Source organism: Sipha flava, unplaced genomic scaffold (assembly GCF_003268045.1).
Source record: "Sipha flava isolate LNK unplaced genomic scaffold, YSA_version1 124_pilon_pilon, whole genome shotgun sequence".
Lineage (NCBI taxonomy): Eukaryota > Metazoa > Arthropoda > Insecta > Hemiptera > Aphididae > Sipha > Sipha flava.
Window position 1 is genome coordinate 971,180 of NW_020271750.1, and position 20,160 is coordinate 991,339.

General features: G+C 33.4%; 1 protein-coding gene across 2 annotated transcripts in view; it reads right to left on the bottom strand.

The window, feature by feature from the left end:
• Positions 1-12,455: 12,455 nt before the first annotated feature.
• Positions 12,456-20,160, bottom strand: part of LOC112694154 — a 38,740-nt gene continuing 31,035 nt past the window's right edge. For both annotated transcript variants that reach the window (XM_025569540.1, XM_025569541.1), the window contains 4 exons: positions 17,177-17,243; positions 16,933-17,094; positions 15,521-15,629; positions 12,456-14,518 (listed from right to left, as the gene is read on the bottom strand). In XM_025569540.1, the coding sequence (XP_025425325.1) occupies positions 14,393-14,518; positions 15,521-15,629; positions 16,933-17,094; positions 17,177-17,243 (464 nt within the window). In that variant the 3' untranslated portion in view covers positions 12,456-14,392. The remainder of the gene's footprint in view (positions 14,519-15,520; positions 15,630-16,932; positions 17,095-17,176; positions 17,244-20,160) is intronic.

Genomic DNA, 20,160 nt, shown 5'->3' on the forward strand with positions numbered 1-20,160 from the left:
ATGATTATCCCGTGCGCACGCTTATGGTGGGCACTAGTCTCGCTGAAACTGCATGTCTTGTTATTGACGTGTCAGTTCTTTTCGAATTTCATCAAACAGGTAAACCTACGTTGCGCTCGTGCAGAGTAAATCACATCGTACGCGTATCGCACCGGTGTGACGTGTCAAAAGCGATCAACGGTAAGTGGCGGGTGTGTGTTTAAACCGAAGTTTCAGATCGACAAAGGAAAGACGTATACACAGCAGTGGTGGCCGTCACGCGCTCTCGCGAATAAACTTCGGACCGTTCCCACGACTGCAACATCGACGAGGTGCGACTGTATAAATCACGGTGTAGATAAAACGGTGTAGACACTAGGAGCTAAAGAGTGTGTCCCCTCATCTGACAGCATTTAGTTACACACATTTCACGCTAGGTTACGCTAAAAAGGCCACTTTTTCCAGAGCCCAACATTGTAAAGTCATATTATTATACTTAACATTTTTTGATTTTGTAGTGACGCTTTTCTTCCTTTTGACTGTGATGGTTGATAAATGAAGAGGTTTTAAATATAACTCTTGATCTTTTCGAGGAATTATGTTGATCCGCTTATGGATTAAGTCCTAGTAAAAATATGTTTAGTTCTGTTAATTATTTAAACTAAACCATATTACCTCAATAATATTGTACGAAAACGATAAATAATATACATACTTTATAATAATCACATAATAGTATAATATAATAGAATTTAATGATAATTATAATAACGGTTTTTTTTTTTTTTTTTTTGATCAGGATTATTTTTTTTATACTTTATTGATTGTTTGGAAAATTGGACGAAAAGATAAATGGAGCAGATTATATATAAAATATTTTTATTTGTGTACGAGAATATTAAATATTATTAAATTATTCTATTATTTAATATTACAATTTAAGAAGAGGAGTTAATAATTGTAATATTTGCTTTACATTGTTGATGAGGTGGCAGACAAATCCGTCCGCGTCGTTGTGTCTCACCCCTACAGCGTCCCAAAGAGATGCCCCGGCTGGACCGTATTGATTTCATTCCGTGTCCAAAAGATTACCGTATTAGTTTTAATATTAAATATAAATTATAGTTATAATAAAAACTTTTCCGTTTATCAACGTCCATCTGACCATGTTTTCGGGGACAACAGTTCAGATATATATAATAAGATTCCGGTAGGATGATGAATGTATCGGCCGTATAGTTGGAAAATAAGAGCGGCTCCTGCCGGAATGTTGTGGCCTATTACGTGAGTTGCAAGTTAACCGGAGCGGTGGAGTGGTAACAAGTACGTACTTGACGGGGATGGCGAAGGGAGAATTCGTATCTTCTACCCTATGTTATGAAAACTCTAACATTAATTTCCAACTGGCAAGAACACAACTCATCTTCAAAGGCAAACATTTTATTGACATCAATATGTAAATGTAAATTTGTTGTTGGATTACTTTCTTTATCGAGTTTCATTGTGTGACAACAATGATGAGTACCTAAGCTACTTCAGAGTAAATTACTAGATATTTGTAAAGCAAATGGAATTATCTCAGATGTAATTTTAAGCCTTGAAGAAAAGAGAAAAAATTGCTGCAACTGACTTCCGTGAAATTAACTAACCATCAGACTAAAAGAGCCTAAACCGCACTGTTGATTCAATTGAAGATTTGGATATAAAACCAATTAGTAAAACAAAAAGAAATATCTTTTCATTTTTTCCACCTACAGTTGATACTCTGTATGTCTTCTGTATAATCATCTACATACATATATGTATAAAAAATAATAATATCTTTACAATGTATTTTATATTGTATATCATTATCGGTTAAATTGGGTTGCAATAGCCGAAGAAGAAGTCTCTGCTTTTGATTTGGCTAATTTTGCAAAATCTATTACTGGAGGAGAGAATGTTTCCAAAGAAATTAATATTAACATTAATGAGTGGATATATTGTGATGCCAATGATCCAGGACTTGAACGTCTTACTTATGAACAAATATTAAATGGAGTGCTAGGTACGGTTTTGGAAAGTGAAGAAGAAAACGATGAAAAACAATGTGCAGTAAAGCAAGTGAGCCATGAAATAACTCTCAAATACATTGACAAGCTCATTCAATATCTAAAAGAACAAGATGATAAAACTCTGTATGACAAAATGTTGATGAAAAAAAACTTCAATTATGAGTTATAAAAAAGTGTTTTAAAACAAAAAAACAACAACTTGTCACTGATTTTTTTTTGCATGTACAATAATATATGTAATTATAAGATTTTTCATTTGAATTTAATTTTGTGGATTATTCGCGGAATTCGCTTATCCATGGATTTCAAGCCACCCTATTCCACGGATAATCGAGGGTTTATTGTATTTAATTTTAAAATAAAAATTTCAATTATTCAGAAAAAATATTATTTTTACCACATCGATATTTGGTATTGTTGGCGCAGACTTAATATTTAGTCATTTTTTTAGTGTTTATTTGGTCATTTTTTGTGGTTGTACTCTTAAGCCTATTAGATATTTAAGTATTTATTAGATCTATATAAGTCCTTAATTATTATACTATTATATACACAAATACATGCATATTTTTGTATTTTTTAGAGCTAGAAGTTCCTAAGTAAAATAATAATCATAATAATTGATCATATTTGTTTCCATATTCTATGAATTGATAATATTGATATTTATTCATTTTTATTTTATTTTATAGCATTATAAATATATTTTTGATAGCATATTGTAAAATATCAAAAACAAGTTGTATTTAGATGTTCTTATTTTACATCAGATACAAAAACACATTTTAAAGTATATGAAAATGTGAATTTGTATACACACTATAATTAATAATAATTTTATTTTTTAACTTTTTTATACAAATAAGAATCACCCTAATATATGTGTATTTGTATAAATATGCATTATAATGCCTTTTAATTTTACTAGTTGCACTTTGAGTACTAAGTCGATAATAAAAAACAAAAAAAACTTTAGAAATCGTATGCATGCCCTATTCAATCTCCCTGTATTAGAAGCTGTAGTATCAAACACGATTTTTGGACTTTATCTAGTAATGAAGTATCAAAAATAGCTGAAAATACTTCATATCCTGTGCCAAAAATAATTTGCGGGACTTCAAGAAGTTGTTCAACTTTTATTACTGTTCCAACAATAGGCAAACGATTGTTATTGATTCCAGTAAAGGCTTGAGGTATTTTTGATTTATTATCTACAACGTGAATTAAATATATGTGTAATACGTTATCGTTTATCTAGTCGGGTAGCTAACTCACGGGAGAATCGCACACGTTTGGACTAAAGGCCACTTACACAGTAAATATAATTTTCGAAAAATACTTTAAATTACGGGTTACACGAAATTACTTTCATCGAACGTCAAACAATTGTTGTGATAAGAAGTTCTTTTTATTTTTTTCGTCTTAAATGTTTTTGGAAAACGAATGCGAATAAAAAAAAAAAATTTAAATACAAACAACGAACACCCGCTGTATAAGATTACAAGATTATACAGTAGAAAATACTGACACCTTTTCGAAAAAAAATATTTAATCTGAAACTGTCGCGTGTAACGATTTTTTAAGTTAAAGGGGAAAAAATACTGGTTGAACTTTCCATGGAAATGACTTGTAATTAACGTGCAACGAAAACGGTCGTTTTTGTTGCATGAGAAAAAAAAACAGTAGGTCTAAATGGTGATTTATTCTTCTGAGCCATATGGAGGCTTCCCTTTAATTAAAAAAAAAAAAATAAAAACATTCCAGAACACACAAAAGCATACTAAGTATGACGTAAAAATATAGAAACGGTTTCCTCTTTGTATAAAGTTACCGATTACAGTTTTTCCTTAGCTTTCACGGCTGAAGTTATTTCACCATTGTATTATCAATAAAAGTACAAATTAAATAAATCGTTTATGATATTATATAATACATGAAATTTAAATTTTTTTTTTAAAACATACTCGTATTTTTCATGTATTGGATTTTTAATCATTTACAAGGTTTTCAATTTTATATTTTAACCCCAACCCACTAATTTTACATACGACATTTTAATAAAACAGAGTAACAAAAAATTAACTGAGAATAAACATTTAAAAAGTCAGTATATAGCACATAGCATTTTTTTCGATTACTGAAAAAAGAAGTTTTAATCGATGATGGCTGACCTTGTTCAGACCTTAAAATTTTTACTATAGTAAAAGTGAAAAAATCTATGGATAATACATTATGAACACGGCATTTTCCTAAAAAACTTTATCTAATGGATTATGAGGTATCAAATACATTTTTTTTATGATCTTGTTTACTATTTTCTACAAAAAAAACTGTTTGAACCAATCAAGAGTATAACGATTTAAATAATTTAAATACTGCTATTGAAAAACCTATCGAATCAGAAATTCGTATAACTGCATATTTTAAACTTAAAACATTTTTGTCTTCGTCAACTTCTAAAATTTATATTTTATTAGATAGATAAAGAAAAATAGAAATTCAATTGCACAACGAAAAATGATCAAAAAATGGAGAAATATTAGAAGTATTAATTATTCAGAACGTTTTTTAGGAGAGCTTTAAAGAATTACCTTTTATGGGCCACAATGAAAATTTTGGACTTCTATAACCGAAAACGAATTGTTTGAGAACAACTGTAAGGTTAGACTAAAAATTATCATTACAAAGGTTATTACATGAGATTCTGTATAGCAATTATTGATAACATTCACAATCAGATTGTTATCCACTTCATATCGTTTGAAAAACTGCAGAATTTTAATTTACACAACTCTTCAAAAATTAAATATTTCACAAAAAAAGATTTTCCATCAAATTTACTAAACAATTTGTCATATGTGGTAGGTATATATGGTCATATAAGTCATATACGATTGGGTTGAATGGTGATCTTGTAATTACGGTAAACTTCAGAACGAATTTCATGTATGGTACACTTTAAAGAATTAGCCGATAGTAGTCGTATTGATGTTATAAATTATGAGATGAACTTAAAAAGCGGATTTCCCGAGTCGTATAAGTTGGTATAATTGATGTGTAGAGATTACTCTGTACTACATGAACAACATAAACCGTTTTAGCGGAAAGAGATTACGTTCATACAGAAAAATAATTCATACATATCGTTGTTCGACTGGAACGCAGGAAAGAACGAACAACTTAATTTTAATATCTGTTGAAAAAAAAAATGGTTTTTCAAATTAAGAGCAAACAGAAATAAGTTTTTCGGAGATGTTGAATACGATAATCGGTCGCGAAAGAGAAAATAGCCGAAATGGAATTTAAATAAAAAACCACTTTAGAACGTTCGAATGGATTTTGACGGTTCGTAACGAGACGTTCTGTTTGCTCGCCAACACTCAAAGGTACGCGAAACCAACGATTTTAACGTGTCGATGAGTAAGAGTATTTTATTTATTTATTTTTTCCACCCTCCACACGTCCATAAAGCGGGAGCTTTAATAATCCGTTAGATTAACGGGTAGTGTCCCGAGCGAGGAAAAGCCACCGGCTGTATAGAATAATACCGATATAATACCCATCGGGCGGGCGGCAATCAAATCGCGACAACGTTTTAATCCTCGGGTCACCGCGGTTGTATACAGCGCCGCGCGTTGCGAGTGCCAGTACTCGAGAGCTTTGCGTATTTGCTTCTCGTCGGTCACGGTCGATACGCGCGTAATACTCGCGACGGCCGACGAAACGACAACGGTAACAATTTAATCCTCGCCGCAGGATTCGTCAGAGCGGTCGTGTCAATAATGTGCACCGCGCATTATGTACCTGGTCGCGAAACGGTCAAGCGCCTAGTCGCGTCGTGCGGCCCTGTCGGCTACGGCCCGACCGGCCGTACACGCGCGTGAGCTAAACCGTTGTCGCAATACGGCCAGTGGCGCAGGAAGACTGCGCTAGCGCCCCTGGCAAACTGTACGGTGAAAAACGCTTTTTACTATTTTATATTTTTTTATAACTTTTAATTTTACTAATTGTTTCAGGTACACGATTTACGTTTGTAAGTTATTATTGCGGTGTTGATTTTAAACTTTGAACATTTGCTTTTCTCGCTCTAAGACCAGCGAATTCATCGATGATTTCTTCATACGAAATTTTTTATTTAAACGCCCTTGTGCTATTTTCATAATTTCATCGTTAAATTCACGCGAAGCGTGTACATACGAATAGAAAACATCTACATATTTCAAAAAGTATAATGGACAAATTTCGTTTTGATCGTAGGATAAAAACACGAATTTTGCACAATTTTGCGTCCCATTGCGATTCGCGCCCTTGGCGTGGGCACAGTTCGCCATACCTTTGCTACGCCACTAGGTACGGCATAAATGGGATGAATTCTCTCCCGTGCAACTACGAACACCGTTTATGCGTTTAAATTATTAATAAAATCATAAAATATTATGTATTTCAGCCGTGAAACTCGGTCGCTGAATGGCGATCGGCTGATGTGCGTCCGTTATACCTTTTCGCGAGGATAAAAAAAATAAAAAACCCCAACGTCATCGTTGTCCACGAAATATAGGTGTTTTTCTTTTAAACGTTTTCCAGTGCACTACGATTATTATAAATAAATAATAATTTTAACCTGATTACCTCATATTGAAATGGTAATAATGCGTATAAGCAAATGTTTTTATATTTTTAAAGAACTACGATACATCCTAGGTACTCCTAAATTAAAAACGGTATATTTGGCATTCATAAACACAAATTTTCATGAACAAAACTAAATATACATATAATAATATACATGATACAAGAAGGGAAGATAGTGGTAATTTAAGGTTAATTAAATCAAATATCACGTTGATGGCAAACTATTATACAAATAAAATTATAAAATTGTTTAATCAATTACCCTCTGATATTAAACAAGTTGATAATATAAATAAATTTAAATTAAAAATAAAAAATATATACATGCGATTATTTTACTAGTGTCTTATTATTATACGTTGTACGATGGTTTTGGTATTATTGTGGTAATGTAATTATGTTAGGAATAAATAAATATTATACTTTAATATATACTAAATGGTTTAATTACATAATAGACTCCCTGCTCTCACTCCTACCACAAGCTTGCTTATAGGGATTAAGTATCAACGCAATATGTAAATATTTTGTATATATATATAAGTTGATTATCAAATAAATATAATGTAATATTAATACACGCGATAATGAACACATTTGTCATCCACATAAAATATGTATGTGAATATATGTGTTTTCCAATAAACATGAATAAAGCCATAGAAAATTATTGAAATGCAAATGGGGCCATACACGCAACGTTATACTCGACAGGTATACCTGTATACCTAAACCGAAACGTGTGTATGATAAAATTGTTACTAAATGTAAATATGTAAAATATACTACCTACACAGGTGACCTGAACTTAATGAAAATTTATAATCTTACCTGAGGTAAAGTTCTACTCTCAGGCGTATTTGCACGTGTGTGATTCTAATTGGCTCCGGTCTCAGTTTTCAAAAGAATCAGTTCACGTTGACGTTGTTTCATTTACGAAAAAATGTCACGCAAGCTCAATATTATTCTTGAAGAATTGACTGAGCTATATAAATCCGAGCCTTGTGTTTGGCTTATAAAAATCTTTCACCAGAACTTTTTAAATCGCCTCACAAGTTTCCGAAATTATTTTTCCTAGTGTTTTAGTTGATATTATGGTAGAATATTTTAAGCTTGATTTCTCGTGTGATAATACAGATTTTCCCATTACTGTGCCCTGTTTCTGAATTAGTAGAGTGACAATTGAAAGCAGCTTTAAGTAAGTTATATCATCCATTCACAAATAATTACTGTAAGCTTGAGGCTCAACTTTCAATTCCGTTGTCATTTTGACATGGGTAAATTGTTTTCTTTTCAATAAACATTCTTTACAACATTTTTCTCGCTTATTTTTTTTTATTTTTTAACTAATAGTTTCGAGCAGTCATGATGTAGCTAACGCATCGTCGTTGTCGCGTCTACGGGCCGAAACAATGTTCTGTACATTTGTCCTTTTTGCCCAGAATAGTTGTTCAGGAAAGACAAAGCACTTAATATTGCTGGAAATTTTTTTTAAAAAAAAGAGCAGTGAAATGATTTTCTTCCAACAATTTGTGTACCATAGTACTATTTTTGTACACTCGATTTATACGAATTCCAATTTCTGCAAAACGGACTCGTATCGAAAGACATGTATAGATGTATGTATATATTACATATATTATGCATACACTATAATAATTCTTCGGCGACTATTCGATAGCAAAACATAAACGTTATCGGATGAAAAAATAAAAATATATGCACCATCGGGAGGGCGTATAAAGTTCCACTAAAAGGACTGGAGTAAAAAACGCATTAACCACACGAGTGTACGCATCATACACACGTACACAAATGTGCGCACACTTATCCTTATTTTCTTTTCCTCCTCTCTTTGTCGCGCCGCCACCGATAAACGTGCGCATCGTTTCATATTCGGCGTCCCTGCTCTGTTCCTCCGCCGCCGCACGTTCGTCAGCCGCACGGAACGAAATGTACGTGTACACTGTATGAAAAGCGTTTATCGAAGACACTGCACTTCCGAATCGTACACATAAATATTATACATATTTGTGAGCGCGTGGTGGTGGTGGTGGTGGTGGTGCGTACACTCAGCGGTCTGTCGACAAAGGGACATATCGGATAACACGCGATATCCATTAATAAACATCTGGTGTTTTAATGATTTCTAAATGCAGTGTGAAAATAATATTATTTATTATTACGATCGCTGTACATCGGCAACGCGCGTACAAGATCTAATGCGATACCGGCCGCCGTACGCGTATAACAATTTATGATATACGTATAATTCTCATTCGTACACATCTCCGTGAATATTAACTTTTTTCCCCCAGTTTTTTATTTTGACATTGATTGTATTCAATTTCTTATAATCAATGATCCTAGATGGTAATTTCATAGTAAATGACTAATATATGAAAAACGTAGTATCAAATTTGAACTTTCAACCTCAGACCGGCTTGGAAAAATAACTTTCGATGTACTCCTTGTCATATCATTGAAATAGCAAAAAAAAAAAAACATATTATAAAACAATTTGTAATTGTTGAAAATCCAATTGGTTTCGCGTTTATAGGATAATAGTTAATGTATGTTTTTATTTATTTATTAATTGAAATGTTTTACGGGTTTGGACCCGATTACATAAATTCATCAATCCGTAGCATTCAAAAGCATACTATTAAACAAAAACAATAGTTATATTAATATTATTATATTTTGAAAAGAAGTAAAGCGTATACAGTGAAATATAATAATTAGGCTTGCCATTCGTGCCGGTGTTTCGACCGATCATTCAGTTTATCCCAGTTAATAAAAGCTGAGAAAAAATACCATTTAATATTGTATTTTATTTAATAATAAAACATGGAATAATTTTGTACATTATATCATTATCTTATGGTTATCTAATCGACATAATATACATACTTACTTTTGATTTCATTTGAAAATTTAAGTCCCGAGCTAATAAAAATGCAACGCCCTTACTTAGGTAGAAGTATGGGTCATGGCTTTTTTCAATTTTTCGTAAACTTAAAAGCGCCCTTGTAACAATAGCGCTTGGGACAAGCGTACCTATTTGCTCCCTTTTTAGATCCAGTACTGATAAATAGTAAAAAATCGGTATAAATAAGATGACCCATTTAGTCACAGAATAATGATATTATTTGGTATACCGATATTGATTTGTCACTGCGATTGTAGGATGAAAATATGAATCGCATTAAAACGTTTATTCGTATTGAAACACAAAAATTATTGTATAATTTAATTAATTATTATATCTCCGAAAATGTTTCCATCGGGAAACCTGTCATGAATACATTAATAACGTGGATATAACCTATACAGGATAATAATAATAATAATAAAATACGAAATGCATAATGGACTTGCATATTGCAGGCAGACGGTATCACCGAAGAGCGCAGAGTAAATAAATTATACATACAAGTTTAGAGTTTAGGTACGTGTATGCTGACTATGCGTGTATAGGTGTTATATATAAATATTTATATTGTTTATGTATGCTCTTATTTTCATATTAATGAATATATAATAATAAAGAATATAGTGTTATACTTACGTGTGTAGCGTTCAAATATGTTGCGTTATTTTTGTAGATGACGTGACGTTAACGCGGAAAGATCCAATTCTATAATAGATATGCCACTGTGGTATACATAATAATTTATAGAAGCCTATGTGGTGTATGTTTATAAACTAGTGTGTTTGGTATTTTTTATTTATTTTATTTTTATTTAGTTAAAATATCCCAAACTTTGTTTTTACATTGTAATAATAATATACATTTAATACGGTATATAGGTATTATTGCCAAACTTACGGGGTGCAAGAGGGCGATTAGTACCCCCATGTTCTAAATTAACTCGCCCAGTTTATTTAGCTGTAAAAATTTTGCTTAAAGAGGGTTATTTTGAGTTTATGAAAACGAATAAACTCCAGTTTGCATTGGTAACGCACTAATGCCACGGACGTAAAATATGCATACTTAATACGTGTACGATATCAAGTTAAATTTTAATAATTATTTCTTGAATAATATAGGTTTTTGTGTTGGTTTACTGTCAACTGGTTTGATTGCTTGTTGATAAAAAAATAATGATGTTTATTAATACTGTTTAATTATGGTATAAAAAATTGGTGAATCTATAAATAAATCGTGAAACTGAAACATTTTGTATAACATTTTTCTCCCTATAGAACACCTTGAGGTGAATAAATTTAGCACTCCCAAGTTTTAAATTGAATATACCGCCTATGGTACGATATTAATACGAGTATATAGTATTTTATATATCGCATACAGTATACCTGCAACAGTTGATAATAAGTATATGATATATAAATAATAATGCCGATTATTATTATAAGTAAATTTACTTAGGATTGACTTGCTACAGCTTTGTAATATGCTTTCGTAAATAATATAATAATAATTGATGAGGTTTTCAAAATATTTGAATTGACTGACATTTCGTGTTTAAATAATTGCCGTACAATAATATTATTAAGTCGTACACGCTTACTTCTGAATACTTTTTTCGTGTGATATTGTTTAATTTAATCTATTTGCGCCTATCTCGATCGGTTTGGTACAGTCCGAACAGCCGTTTTACCGCAGACATGATTGAATATTTAATGTGTGTGTGTGTGTGTGTGTGTGTACATATTTTGTTATGCGATACATTTTTCATTACTTCTCTTTGATAACATTCGACGACACCGATGAGAACGGAGCGGGATTTTTAAAATGTCTACGTCTGTTGTAAGTATATGCATCGTTCGTTGGAGTTCCATATACTTACGTAAAAATGTAACCGTGGAGTAACGGTTTCTTAAAACGCATTAAATCGAAAAGTTGAATTTGCATTTGTTTCGAAACGTCCACACGTGAAATTAATGTTTTTAATAACCAATTGGTCGAGTGTACGGACTCGTCGTACTGACGAGTAATTAAATGATGTTATATAAAATGTCGCGGTACAGAATACCGCGAGATTTTTTTTTCTCCGCCGTGCGTTCCCGTCTCGGTGTCGCAACTGATTCAAAAAGCGAACGACGTTCTAATATAATAGTTTGACAACTCGTCTCGCGATCGATGATTATGTATGTAATGTCTATATTCACGAGCTCCGGTGTGACACCATCTTTGTTGACGTGAACAAAAATGTAGCTCGAAAATACTCTCCGAGACACACTTTGATACGCGTTGACACGCGAATTTTCTGAATTGTACAATGCGCAATACATAAACACGTGAACATTATTTGTGTGTGTGTACTCGTATACGTAATATTATAATATCTCTATATTATACATATCGAGCGAATAGTTCGAGTGGTCTAGTACAATTTGGAAGACTTAAAAACAAACACAATAATGAATTGACTAATATTAATTAACATCGGTATTAAATTACTACATATTCGGTGTACGAAAAAAAAAATAAATAATAATGATAATATAAATTAATATTATAATAATAATAAAAATAATAATAATTATAATAACAAAATATAATTAGACATTAAAAATACTTTGTCAACGGGTAAAATATGATTTATATAGATATATAAATATAAATATAATATATTATTTAATTCACTGTAATACAATAACACGTGTAAGGCGAATAATAATTGTGTGACTACAATATACTATATACAGGGTTAGAATCAGTGACGGCACGATGCGGGTTTTATCGTAGCAGCTGCTTCATGATTGAAATAAAGTGGGTAGGTAATGTTGTGCGACAGAAAAGTTCAATACATAACTTGCACGTTGGATATAAAATATAAGTTATACATTTTTTTTTTTTTTTTTTTTGACTCGTTGATTTTAATGTTTACTCTGAATCTAAAACTTTGACTTGGGTACTCGATACACGTAACTGATTCATTGGTGAATAAACTTCGCGCTGCCACTGGTTAGAACGGTTTTAAACATTTCAACCTGTACACAAGTTCACTTGTGAACACGTGTTGTATCGGACCACCAACTCGTTCGGACACAAATATGCGGTAGTAGAAAATCGTAATTGAAAGACACGGATTTGTTGACAATTATAAATACGTGTTTTCATTTAACCTAGGACGGAGCTCGTATATGCGAGGTTGTTATTACAGGGCGCGTTATCGGTTTATTCAGAAAAATATTCTTTTCTTCAACACTGCTAAGGGTTAATGTTTTTTTCTGTTTGTGGTTTCTCTCTCCATCGCTATAAAACACCTTTTAAAAAACCTACGAAAGTGAATAAACATTCGGATTTCCAACGGCGAAACAAATAAATGTTATTCGAGTTATCCAATTGGTTATAAATACTAATGGAATACTATTATTTATAATCAAAGGTAATAACGTTCGAACTTCGATGCTCAATACAGCTTAACCGAGTGGGGAAACGAAATATAATCCTGCGGTAAAAAAAAAATCTAATAGTCAGCCGTACGTGCTCATGAGATACTACTAATTAGACAGTACAGTACGTGGAAAAGTATCGTTCGAAATAACCGTCGCGACTCTATACTACGTCCCGTAAGCGTGTTTACTCCGCGTGTGAACCAGCGGGAGGAGGGGCAAGAGAGAATATGATAATGAATTGCAATAGTACTGGTGATTCTATGACGAATAAATAATTTTTCGTCTATCGTAAAGATTTGAAAATTATCCGCAACATTTTTTAACGTTTTCTAATTATATAAGTAGTACTTGCGCAATCGGAACCCGAAGATTAGATTAAGTTTTGAAATATTTTTATTATAGTTGCAGCCTCCTCAACCCTCTCCCCGTCATTAAATAGATTTCCTTTGAACCGGATACCGCGTTCACCGCTCTACAACGACCGTTTCGAATGATTATGGGAACTGACAAGATAATAAAAACAAATATTAAGATTATTCGTTTTCCGGAGCCCTTTAGCCTATTGAAAAATATTACGCGTTCTTGCCCTAGTTCCGTGTAATATTGCAGTGGTGGTTACGTTCCATCCAAGTCACTAAAAGGGGTGTAGTCGAATGACCCGATTATTTTTTCTAAGCATGTATTTCAGTAGGGATAGATGCACAGTGTAAATATCAGGATAAAACAAAACCGTCTCTCTTGTCACTTGATGTTTATGTTATTTCATAGTAAAATATCAGCAGAAAATGTCAATCGATTTTTATTGTTTTAGAAATTTTAACATCTAACTAAAAATAAATAATGTTCATTTTATCATTGATGGCTGACTATACAAAAATGTATTATACGTACAAGTAGATGGGAAAAGCTATCCGCCAATTAACCCTCTACCGTCTCGGATAAATATTCACCAACTGACATGTTCAATATGTGTTGTAATGACGCAATCGTATAGTGGATAATATTATTGTGATTTTCTACCATATTGATATCCATTCCGCACTGTAGTACTAATAAGTGTTTTTGATTTACGCGAGTTGTATAACATGTTGTATCATGTGTACAGGATAAGTTAATAGTTAATTATTCACTCGCCACACGTACCGTATTGGTATTATATAGAAAAACAATGTTTGGTAAACCAGTAATAATAATATGATAATCAAATTAAAAAAAAAAATATTAATAAATAAATAAAAAGAGAAACAAAATAAAAATAAATAGCGTTGTCTTAGACGTTTCGGATGTAGACGAATGCCATATACATAAATATATATGTATATGTATGTGAAGTGGTGTATATGGATAGTTATATTAAATTATGGGACGGGTGCTGCCGGTATGACGCCGTTTCCTGTGGTATTATCCTTGCATCCTGCAGCGTTGGGAGAGACTGGCGTGTTGTCATCAAGGAACAGCGGGTTTTTCACTTCCATTTCTCCTGCCTGGAAAAACCAACTCACGTATTCATGTGCGTTTGAACCTCGTATGCTGTGGTGTATTAGTAAATACATTTATGGGCATTATAAAATATGGATAATAATCCTAAAAAAATGTTCTGGCTTCGCTCGACGATTTTTTCTCGCTACACTCGAATAAATTCAATTAATCCTTTACATGTTATAACTTTTAATATGACTGTAGAAACTGTTGAAGTCCCTTGATTATTACCTTTTTTTTTATACGGGAATAGGTGAATGGTGCATAAAAATTAATTTTGCCCCAAATGGAGGAAGAGTTGTGCGAAACAGTAAGGCAACGCAATGCTCCGCAACGTTCGTCAGATTACGCTCTGACAGCGGGGCGATTAAGTTTTTCTTTTCTGTGTCGCGTCATTTCAACGCGCGTCAAATAGACGCGTGCAATTTCGACGTATCTACATTTTGGCGAATGTCAATTCAACATGTTTTATTATATTTATCCAATGACAACAAATAAAATTTTTAAATTTTGTAAAAATATAATCAATGATTAAGAATAGTAATGTTCAAGTTTTAGCGAATACTCAGAGAATATCTTGTGTTGTGTCTATTAAAATGAGTGCTGAACGCTAAATGTTGCGAACAGTGTTAAAGATAAATTTAATGAAATTAGTAATTTATAGCAATAAAAATAAATATCAAAGTATACATGATAAAAATACATCAAAATCGTTTTGTATCGATTACACACAACTTTCATGGAAGTATTTTCTTATTGAATAATTATACATTTGTATCGTAAAACGCGTCAATTCTTTTAAACCGTCATTCGTCAAAATGTCGATACATCGGGATTGCACGCGTTGAAAAATGTTTAAGTTGCCTTGCGTAGAATTCACCGAGTTCATTTGACGCGCGTCAAATTTACCCCCGTCGAAAGGACGAACATTCTTTATTTTCGTGTTTCCACTTCGATGATTACTATCAATACATTAACTATATAATAAAGCGTCGTGTGCAACTTACGGGCGCTAATCCCGGACACTCGTAAACCGTGTAATCGCCTTCCTCGTTGTCGTCGTCACTGTCCGGGTCGCTGACTGAACCGCACCGGCTTTCTTTGACCGAACTATTACTGAAAAACGTATATTATCGAATTTGAATCAATGCGTTTTATGTGCGACCTATTTGTTTATAACGTCAACCCGAAAGCGCTAACACGGGTCGGCATGTGCCATGTGTGGGTGCTCCGGTTTAGTGAAATCCAAAGAGGATCCACAATAATGTCAAATCAATCATTTTCGACGATAAATGAGTTGGTCGTTACGTTTTGTTGTTGTCGGTCTTTTTTTCTTCAATAACCTGTCACCGAGTTTTCACTGATAACCACTTTTTTTTCACTCGTAACGATAAACAAAGAGACAACCGAACGATGTTTGAAGCGCTTTGAATGCGTCAATTAAACCCACATTTTTTGGTAATTTTAAAAATCCGTATACAAAAAGCTATAGTTCAAAAAACTACGCAACCCATCCATGATCAATCAGTTGGTCCGATGCCTTATAAAAATATAAAAATAATTGACTTTCCTTTTCCGAATGTTTACAGACATAAACGTGTTGAATTTCGCTTAAAATAACTAATTCTATAAATGTATACATTTACATGTTTAAATTATTTTGGATTAAAAAATTGATTAAACAATGTAATTATAATTTAAAATGCACGGACAATTCAAGAACGAGGTCAAATCCTGCTCTTTTTCCTCGTCGAAAATAATGGGTACCCTTGGCCTCGGAAATTTCTGATAACATTGGCGCAGTTGACGGTTTGGAAATATTATTATTAATATATTATTTTCCTGTGAGCGTTTTTCATTCCGATTAAAAAGTCTTGTTAGTTAATTTATTACAAATCATAACAATAATAATTGCTATACAAAGAATTTTCTTAAAACGTCATTAGAATAAAAATATACATTGATCGATTGATGGCAATTATATTCTACTCTTGCACAATATTATAATTACACTTGCGCTGGTCAATTTTAAGGTTTCCCTTATTGATTCCAATTTATACCCTGGTAAAGCAGCTCTTTTACAGTTTATGCAAAAAATGGCAATGATAATATCTGTACATAACAAGCATGTTGTATTTTATAAGTTTCAGCGTGAACAATTATTTTTATAGCTGACAATAAAAATCGAATTTATGTTTAGCGACCAAATCGTAATTGTTTTCTTATCGATCATATTGTATTACACTAAACAGTTGTATTGTACGTTTAAACGTTACCTCGCGAATGTACGTTGGAAACAGAAAAGGAAATAATGAAAATTGAACTTTCTCAAACGGTTTAATTTATTTCTCCGCAGAATTTTCGAGAACGCTCATCATTACACGGATTATGAACTTATTTTTGTCGGTGCCGCACTTACTTCTCCATAGCTATGATCTGTTGTTTCTGGTGCTGATAATGGTACATCTGGGCGGACTGTGCCAGGCGCCGGTCGCCCGTGGGCGAGATGTCTTTGTTAGGCCCTGTTATGCCATACGCTGGGTACTCGATGTCGGCGGCCGCCTTGTTATTTTTTTGCATCCTGAAATCATGTACGAACAGTGCAATGATAGGTTGGTATAGGTAAGATCGCGCGGGTTCGCGCGTTGTTTGGCAACACTGACCTGTAACAGGCTATTGACGATATGAGCAGGACGACCAGGACTGCTAAACCGACGCCGGCAGCTTTAGCTGAAAAATATCATACACAACATAATCATTTACGAGCGTGCGAAAACTTTTCGAACAAAAAGAATTTATTATTTAAAACCGTATTCAGTACGCATTATGTGTGTGCAACGTAACGTACAACGCATTCGGTTATCGCTCGTGGTAGTTACCGAAATGATAACGAGTAAAACGTATATAAAACACTAGTGCACAAAGTATTTTTTATTTTCGACCGTCCCACGGGATGTCAACACCAATATGTATGTGCCTATATGTACGACCTACGATCCTCGCATCCATAAATGCTATATCAGTACTCATATAGGCAAACTCATTGGTTCCATCGATTTGAAAATACATCCGTTCATAAAATATAAGGCGCTAAAATAAGCTTTTCACACACTCCTTCTCTCTCTCTTTCACACACACACACACAGACGGAGATCTAATGTTTTCTCTCTATTATTTTAACGTTTAACAAACACATACCACATACGAATCGTTACATTATTATGGTTTTTAAGCTTCAGAGATCATGTGGTTTTTACGACTCTCTGAACCCCAATTTCCAGACACGCCAATGATTAGATGTGTAAAAATATTGCGACGTATCGTGCTGCGTGCACATCATAACACCAATAATGACATCCGCTGAAACCGTTAACGCGCTTTATTATGCATAAAAGTTATCAATCTTCTACTCACGTACCCATAGGTAGCATATCGTTAGATCTCGAGCACGACGCGCACACGTCGCACTATACAATGTATAAGAGTTGCGGGTTAAGTACATCGACGGGATGTCTGTTGGAAAACTCAAAGGCACGAACAGTGCAAACGCAGCACAAAATGTATGAGCGCACGACGGCGGGCTTTGGTGTACAACGTTATAATGTCGAGTACGTCTCGATACGGCGAACCTAATGTTCTTATGCGAACTGGAGGCCGACAAAAAGAAATTTATCGGTTCGTCGGGACGTTTGATGATAGTATTACACACGTACGCGAGAAACGGAGTTCCAAACGGCCCCGGCGTTGTTTTTAACGTTATCCGACGTTCGCGGATACCGTGGGCTTATATACTTTAACCATTTCGTTTGTTTTATATTATATTGTTATATTGACCAAAAAATAACATTTGAAAATATCTTCTTTTTTATCTAGATAAAAATTAAATTATCTCTTATCTTTATCTAGATGAATTTGGACATATTATCTTTCATCTTTATCTAGATAAATTTTACATTATCTATTCCCAACACTGCATATATGTATAGTACGAAGCGAAAAATTCAAGTCACCGATATTATACTAACCTGAACCCCTAAGTGCCTAATAGTTTTTAACCGAATTCGTGTTGCTATAGGACACTTACTAATATTAAACTAATGGTAAATATTTGTTCAGTTCAATAGAAAAATAAATTTGTTGAATCACGATGTATAAGACTAAATCGCATTGTGCTTACGATTACTTAGTCTTTCCGTCCTATATGTCAGGAATAGGCAACTCAAAGTTACTAGTGAGTCGATTTTAAGAAAATTAAAATCTAGCGGTACAGATTAAAAAAAAAAAATTAATTAGCATTAAATACATGAAAATAATAAATTCAACACACACGACAGCGCAACATGAATGATACGAAGAGACTAATAAAGTTGAACAGTTCGGTACAAACAGCTATGGTTGAAAACTATTGGTATACGTATTACATATGACATTTAGACTTTTAACGAAGTTTAATACCAGATAATATTTATTACGTCGATAGACGATACACTTTAAAATTGTATGATATAATTTGAAAATATAGCGCGAGCCGGATAAAAAAGGCTCGCGGGCTCACCAGTTGCCCACTCCTGTTATAGGTCATGCTGTACATCATAAATATATGTTTACCTAAATATTCGTTAAATATATGTCCTCAAAATAGGCATGTTTTTCACACCGGCAATGTTACGGAATTATAAAGCGTAGCAATCGCGGTTACAGAAAGGATAAAAACGCGATCGCCCGCCCGGGCGTGATATACAGAAAACTAAACGCAGATGAATTAATCTGTCAAACTTTATCGCTATCAATCCGCGTCTATACGTACACGTACATTATACACCGTATAAATAGAGTTACCCGCGCCAAATGCATTATTTATTACGTACATAAATTATGAAACATTTTTATCGGCGGCCGTTGATGAAGACGCGTGGGGGTGTGTTGGAAAACTAAAAACGCATTAATCGAACGGGTAAAAAATAAAAAAAAAATAAATATTTTCCCGGAGTCCGCGCACCGAACATTTGTCGGACTAATTAATACCGCGGTTACGTTCCCCGCGCGGTACCATCACGCTTCCACCGCGGCATCACCGATTATTCGTTAACATCGTAACATGTTTAACTTACGTGTCCGTAGCGTACGTTTCAATTTCACGGAATATCGGCTGTTTGCAGCCTTGTGAATTTATCGTTATTTTTTCTTATTTTTCCCTTTCTTCTTTCAATTATTCGCACGGATTGTGCACTTTTAACGTTTTGCTAATCGAACGATATCGCATTTCGTATCAAAACCATGATGTGATACGTTTTGCCCGAGGGAAATTAACCGTACGGTCACGAGGAATCACTATTTTCCTTGTAAACAGAATAGAACCAGAAAGAATCACGTGTACGTATACGAGGTACAATCAATACTAAAAGTTTCCGTTCGTTTTTATTTCATCTTTTCTTTTTTTTTTTTTTTTGTTAAAAATATACATAAAAAAAATTAATATTATTTTATTTGGAATACGAATATAATAACCATATAGGCAGACAGGAATACGCGTTGTCACGGATGCATTTTGAATTGTACGTCATCACTCCACTCGTTCTTGTTTTCCCGAAACGATGTTCCGCGTACCATGGAACAGAAAGTTATTACTAAACCCGGTAAAATTTGT